Below are 7,715 nucleotides of genomic sequence, written 5' to 3'. Positions count from 1 at the left end.
ACAATTAAAATGTTACTCCCTCTGTCCCATTTTATGTGGCAACATTTCCTTTTTGGTCAGTCCCAAAAAGAATGTCACATTTCCTTATATGAAAAGTATTTAAATGTACAATTCCTTTTTTATCCTTGTTGGTCCCACTTAATCTTAAAATAATACTCCAATACATTTATGAGGAGAGAGAAATTGAGTCTACTTTTTCAAAGTCTTCATTTATTTATTTCAAAGTCTTCATTTATTTCTTAAACTCCGTGCCCGGTCAAATGTTGCCACATAAAATGGAACGGAGGGAGTATTAAACAACAACAAACAATACAGTTTAGCCAAACATTGTATCTATCATACAGTACAGTACAATACAATATATTATGAAACAATAGGTAATAATGATCCAAACAGAGTGTAAGTGTATTGTGCACACCCGAAGTTTTGACACTCCTATTGTTAAGAAGATTTTTTTTCTTCTTACAAAACTAACTCACCAACTAATTAAGCACATCCTTCCAGAGAAATGGAGGAAGATTATCACCATTTGCCTTCTTTTGATTCTGAGCATGATATGCAAAGAATTGATGGAGTTAAAACTTTCTTCCATGAATTCTGTATTGAATCCAAGAAGTTATGGTGTCTTGCTTCTCCAGCAATTTCAACTTCTATATGTCAATACTCAATTGCTCAAATCACTCAACTCTTTGCTGGCCATCTTGGAGTCTTACAACTTGCTGCTGTATCTGTAGAAAACTCTGTTATTGCTGGACTCTGTTATGGTGCTTTGGTAATCTATTACTTCCTCCGTCTTAATTTATGTGTTTTAATTTCTTTTCTTAATATTAGCAAAAGAACTATATTTAGGCATCGAGCAGAGGCAGAGCTACCCTTGTTCGAAGGGTGTCAAGTGACACCCCTTTGCTTAAAATTTGTACTTTCTCCAGTTCAATTTGTTTGACCTATTTTTCTTTTTAGTCAGTTAGTGTTGAAAATCTTACGAAAAATATTTGATCATTTCCTAACAGTTAGGTATGGGAAGTGCATTAGAAACACTTTGTGGACAAGCATATGGAGCTAAACAAGTAGACATGCTAGGTGTCTATTTGCAAAGATCTTTGATTATACTCAACACAGCAGCATTAGCCTTAATGTTTCTCTACTTATTTGCAACTCAAATTCTACTACTCATTGGCCAGCCTATGGACATAGCAAAATGGGCTGGTAAATTTTCTCTTTGGATGATTCCTCAATTATTTGCCTATGCAATGAACTTTCCTATTCAAAAATTCCTTCAAGCCCAAAGCAAGATGATGGTTATGACCATTATAGCCGCGGTCGCGCTAGCTGGCCATACCCTATTGAGCTGGCTGTTTATGATGAAAATGGATTTGGGGATAGTGGCTGGAGCTGTAGTGCTAAATGGCTCATGGTGGTTCATGGTACTTGCCCAATTTGTTTACATTATATGTGGGACATGTGGTGAAGCTTGGTCTGGATTTTCTTACAAGGCATTTGAAAATCTTTGGGGATTTGTTAGGTTGTCTCTTGCATCTGGTGTCATGATCTGGTGAGTCTCTCTCTCAATTTTTATGATGTGGAGTCCTGAAATACTTGTCACGTTTTGCACTTTCTCAGTCAAATTATATGATATTTAATCAGCATTTTAATTAAGATATACATCTTATGGACTGTTTTAGTTTATGTGACACACCTTTTTTTTAGTCAGTTTTTTAAAAATTGACATATTTCTATATTTAATAACTATTTAACTTTAAAACGACTAATTTACCCTTAATGAAATACTTTCTCTTTTCTTATTTACCTATCGTCCTTACTAAAAGTTGACATGCAATTACTTGCCATTATTTAGTAACTAATAGTAATTCTTTAAACAATTGTAAATTGTGTAGCTTAGAGTACTGGTACTTCATGGCTTTGATTATCACTGCTGGATACGTAAAGGACCCAAAAATTGTTGTTGACGCAGTCTCCATATGGTGAGTTTACGCTGATTTGAATTTATGACTTTATATCGCGTGTTTAAACATAAGTTTAGATACCACAATGCCTAAATATTAATGGATATGGTAGATACACTAAGAAATTTGTTTTTTGTAAAAAGAAAAAGTTAAAAAGCACAGTTTAATATACAAAGTTTCCCGCGTTAGCATGGTTCATAAAAGGATTGCACCCTCAAAAATGTGTTATAGACAATTTACCTTAATACAAGTACTCTTTCCTTCATTTTTTTTGGCAAACGAAAAAATTCTATTAATCAAGAAACAGAGGCGTATCTAAGGGGGGGTCACCGGGTTCATGTGAACCCATGGTCCCCTCCGAGATCATATATAGTAGTATTATATTTTTTTAAAAATATTAAAACATAGATGTGTGAACTCACACTTGAAGTATCACATAATGCGATTATGACTAGGTGCACCTCTCTCCGCGAGGTTAGTAAATTTAGTAATTTTATTATTTATCTTTATTTTTATTTTTCTTTACTAAATTAGATAACACTTCTAATATATATATATATATATATATAAGAATTAATTTTAGACCTATAATTTTAAAATTTTAACGATTTTTTAGTGGTAAAAACCTAAATGTCGAACCGATCAAATTTATATCATAGATCAATCTTTTTATAACAGTGCACCCATCATTTCAAAATCCTGGATACACCTCTGTCAAGAAAGCAGTATGTATAACTCATAGAATTAGATCTTATTTTTCAACTTAATATCTCTTTTGACTTCGGAAAAAACTTTCTTTATCAATATACTATTTCTTGTATACACACATCTCCATAATCGAAAATGATAATAGTTAGGATTCATTAAAAAAATTGAGAACGGAAAAAATACAATATATAACCTTCTCACAAAGCCAAAAAAATAACATAAGATATCAGTAAAAATAAAATAGGAGATAATACTTCTAGAAGTGTTTTTCTCTTTTTAAATTTATGAGTGAGCATAAAAGAACAGTTTTTTTTATCAAATTGTAGATAAATATTTATTGTTCAATCTTAATTAGGTGATATGTATTTTCACTTTATTTTATACTTGTTAAGATTAAGATGTGTTTGGTGTGAAAATATACATATATAAAATATATGTCATTTTCAGGCATCAAACACTAAAAATTACTTATATCTCAAGTCCATTAAAGGAAACAATAACTCTTTTACTATGTTTATTTTTTTGTTTCGATGTTTTGCAGCACCAGCATTGTTGGGTGGACGTTCATGTTGTGCATTGGCTTTAATGCAGCAATAAGGTTTGTTTGTGTGACACTTTTCATTTTTTAATATTCAAATAACGTAAAATTTCATCAATATCATGAAAGTATATTTTTTTATCAAGTTAATACGTGAAGAATTGTAATTTAAATAGTATTTTTTGAATGTATAAATTTTAAGCTTAGAAATATCACTATTTAAAAATTACGCCCTATGTTCCTATGTATATGCCGTTGTTACTAAAATGAAGGAAGAGGAGGTGGAGTTGGTGGCCAAAGAAATGAAGGAAATGATGGTGACGACAGAAGGGGTGGGGACGGAGATGGTGGTAAAAAAAGAAGGGGAGGGGGAGGGGAGGAGTGGGAAAAATAAGATCTTTATGTAAATAATAAAATTTAATGGTTGTAAATTTAGCGTCATTAACACTAATCTTAAAATTATCACATCTACTCAATAACTAAGACTTGTGTCACTTTTTTAGTTTTGAAACTTTATTGTCACGTATAATCACTTTTCTCAGGTAATCATCTGAGAGATATCAACTCGATTATGAATAGAGTAAAGTAATAAACCTAAAAAATGAATTTGTTCTTTTTGGGTGCAGTGTAAGGGTGTCAAATGAACTAGGAGCAGGGCACCCCCGAACAGCAAAATTTTCAGTCCTAGTGGTATCAATTACTTCACTTTTAATTGGGACAATACTTACGATAGCACTTTTTGTTGCTCGAACTCGATATCCACCTTTGTTTACGAAAAGTTTTGAAGTTCAGCAAGCCGTGTATGAACTTACTCCTCTATTAGGAACTACAATTATGCTTAACGGTCTTCAACCTACTCTTTCAGGTATATTTTCTCCATATCAAAATACGTATCATATTTTATTAGATCAGTTTATTTAAAGGATAAATTATGTAATTAAATTATATAAATATCTGCTTTGGAGTCGCAATTTAAAATTAAATTTAGAGGAATTGATATAAATAACGTCCGCCAAAATAATAGCCAATAAATGTACATCGCTTGTATATTAATATTAATAATGGAGCAACAATTACAGGTGTGGCTATTGGAGCAGGTTGGCAAACATATGTAGCTTACATTAACATAGTATGCTACTATGTATTTGGGATTCCTTTGGGTCTTATTTTTAACTTTTCCCTCGACATGGGTGTTAAGGTATTGTAATCACTCTCCTTCTCTACAATAAAAACACAACTTATATTGGACTAATAAAAATGGATATTTATTTTTCGAAAATCTAAAGTACAAACTAATCTCTGTTCTTCTACTCATTCAGTATTGACTTGACATAAGGAGAAATAAATAGAATCATAATTTTATTACATTACCTTTTGAATATAATAAATTCAAACATTAAGAAATGACTATAATTAATAAAAAAGGTAAATTAGGAACAAAATGATAAATTATTTCTTGATTTTTCAAATTGGACAAGTAAAAGTGAATATATATATTTTTGGTATATTAGACAGAGAGAGTATTTCATTAAGGGTAAGGGGAATATTAAAATCAAGTTATTTCTAATTATAGAAAGATACCGCTCCATGTATATCCTTGACGGAGGGAGGGAACTTTTAAGTTAAGTGGATGGAGGCATTAAGGGTAAAAGGGAATTTTAAAATTAAGTAGACAGAGACATATTCACGATCCGATTCACTGGACCGTGCAAGTACCTACTCTAACACCTAGGTAGGAGAATCGTTATCACACATACAATCATGCACAATCACAAACATCATGAACAATAACACTTCCACAAGTAACATAACTGATTCATTATATGAGATTATCAACTTATTATCATTATATATGCATTCATATATTCTCCCCATTATACATACCCAGTAAACATAAATACCTATATCTATTGGACAACACAAATCATCCTAACAAGGAAACTCAAAGCTAAACAAGACTAGAGAGTCACCCCTAGCCATTATCTCATCTCCTGCTTTAACGGTAATAACAATAACCTATAACCATTCAGACTCTATGTTCAAAGGTCTATGCATGCAATCTCTAAATATTTACAAGATATAATGCAGTAAAACGGATTTAACTACTCAGTTGAAGGAAATCTAGCCTACTTGAGTGTCAAGCATCAACTGGTGAACTTCTGACTCCGTGAGAGCAAACCATGATGAACAAGAACCGGAATTCCTTACCTTACTTGCGCAATAATACCCCCCCCCCCCATTGCTCCCTTTCCCATGTGCATTTGGAGGGTTTTTTGGAGTAGTCCTCACCTATTTTCCCCTTTCAAAAGTGAGAGGAAAGTACAAGACTACACATTAATTAGGTTGTAAAATTTTTGGCAGCCCGCTATAGCGGCACCACCATAGCGAGAAGCCTCACGCTACGGCGGGCTGACGTCAGCCTGACCCAAAAATCATTGTGTGCTCAAATTTTAAAAATTCTTACACCGTATTTCCAAAACTTTGAGACTCCGCATTAGGTGCCCTTTAGTAACAATGGATCAGATCGTTACATTTTTAGAGTGTGATACACCTCATAAGAAAAGTAATTTATGATATTAGTTAAAGGATAATTTGTCTATATTATTCTTTTGTTTCTTCCCAAACTTTTTTAAAAACTAGATATGTAGTTGAAAAACTCATTGAATAAAAGATAATTTTGGAAAGAAATAATTAATACATTTTTAATTTTTTTAAAATTCATTCATTTTTGGAACATAGATAAAGTGTCTGAAATTCATTTATTTTGGATCGAAGAGAGTTCCTTCTTTTTTTTTGAAACGAACTAAAAAACAAAAATATTTCACACAAGTTAAAACAGAGGAAGTACAAAGTCAAAACAATGTTGGGAACATTATTATATGTGGTTCTTATCTTTTCTTTTGGTTGTATTTATATTTATATACTATAAATGGCAGGGCATGTGGACCGGAATGTTGTTAGGAACAACACTTCAAACCAGTATTCTTATTCTCATGATTTCCAAAACTAACTGGAATAAAGAGGTAATGTCTTGCAAATCCATCATGTATAATAGTGTTTTTAAAAGATAAATATTGTTTAATCATTTCCATTATTATGTGAGCCTGTTTGATCATATTTTTGAAAGATCAAGAGTTTTTTTTTACTTTCAAAAAATGCTTAATTTAAAGAGCAAGGTGTCTATCCGAGATTTTTGTAAAAAAAATAAGTGTTTAAATGAATATAGTTTATAAATTATTATGAAAATGAAAATTAATGATATGTTACTATGATCATATTAGAAAAGAAAATGTGTTTATACAGAAAAGGAACAATATGTTTATCAGAAAAAATGCATTTTTGACCCAAATGTAACAATAAGAACATTTTGGATTAAAATATTAACGACAAAAGCATTTTTGAATCAAAGTATTAACAAAGGACATTATTATTCAATTTCACATAATTTAAGAACATTCTTTGCCTTTTTACTTTGAAAAATATAACTTAATAGGTACCAAACAAACCTTACTTCCTACTGTACATGAAAATGTTATCAATGTACTTCATTTTCCCACTTACTGCAGGCTTCCGTTGCTGAAGAAAGGGTAAAAGAATGGAGAGGTAGCAAATGATTAAGGGCTTGTTTGGACATGAATTAAATTAGGTTGAAAAGAAGTTGAAATTTTGTTTGGATAAATGATTTGAATATTTTAAGTTGTATTTTTTAATAAACATTAAAACTCTTTAATTTATGAAAACGATAAAAAAATTTCCAATTCTTGTACGAACTTATCAAATGAGCAAATCATATCTCATAGAAAAAGTATCAGAATATTCTAAGTCGCCGCATTAATAAATTACATATCTTCATATTTCTTTTATAAATAAATGTTTGTGATTGCATGTTATAATAAATTTTTAAATACACATAATTTTATAAAGATTTTCTGATCGAATTAATCAACAATAATGTAAACTAACTATTATTTAATGTTATCCATACACATTATATAAATAATTTCTTCACGTTGAGTATAATTATTTTTAAAAAAAATTAAAAGTGAGATTTTTTCAAAGTATAATACTCAACAGAATAGCATAATTAGCCCGTAATGTTTCTCTACTCATTTGCCACTCAAATTCTACAACTCATTGGCCAACCTATTGAGATAGCATAATGGACTCATAGATTTAGACTCCAACTAAGCACACAAGATGTACTTGACAAATTGTTCACGTTTTTACTATATCAAGTCAGCTTAAAACTCTAAGAATCGCTAAGAGAATGAAAAAAATCACAAGAGAATTGTTAGGAAGAATTCTGTAGAGATTTTAATTGAGTTTTCATATGAATGCTCCTCTATTTATACGACTAACTTATCAGTGGCAGACCCAAGATTTTCGTTCAGAGGGTTTGAAAAATAAAAGTATAAATGTGTATATATAAGCCAACAAAACAAAAATTTCAAGAAAGTAGTAGTATTTAGTTTTAGTGGCGGACCCTTGAATTTTTTTGGGTTTAA

General features: G+C 30.9%; 1 protein-coding gene across 1 annotated transcript; it reads left to right on the top strand.

Moving 5' to 3' along the window:
- Window positions 1-456: 456 nt before the first annotated feature.
- LOC102585484 (protein DETOXIFICATION 32-like) lies at window positions 457-6,908 on the top strand. The gene is made up of 8 exons (XM_006367635.2): window positions 457-772; window positions 1,011-1,552; window positions 1,896-1,982; window positions 3,214-3,270; window positions 3,837-4,075; window positions 4,290-4,408; window positions 6,147-6,233; window positions 6,777-6,908. The coding sequence occupies exons 1-8, from the start codon at window positions 509-511 to the stop codon at window positions 6,822-6,824; spliced, it is 1,443 nt and encodes a 480-aa protein (XP_006367697.1). The 5' UTR covers window positions 457-508; the 3' UTR covers window positions 6,825-6,908.
- The last annotated feature ends 807 nt before the right edge of the window (window positions 6,909-7,715 follow it).

Source organism: Solanum tuberosum, unplaced genomic scaffold (genome assembly GCF_000226075.1).
Source record: "Solanum tuberosum cultivar DM 1-3 516 R44 unplaced genomic scaffold, SolTub_3.0 scf00841, whole genome shotgun sequence".
NCBI lineage: Eukaryota > Viridiplantae > Streptophyta > Magnoliopsida > Solanales > Solanaceae > Solanum > Solanum tuberosum.
This window is presented reverse-complemented; position numbering and strand designations above follow the sequence as displayed.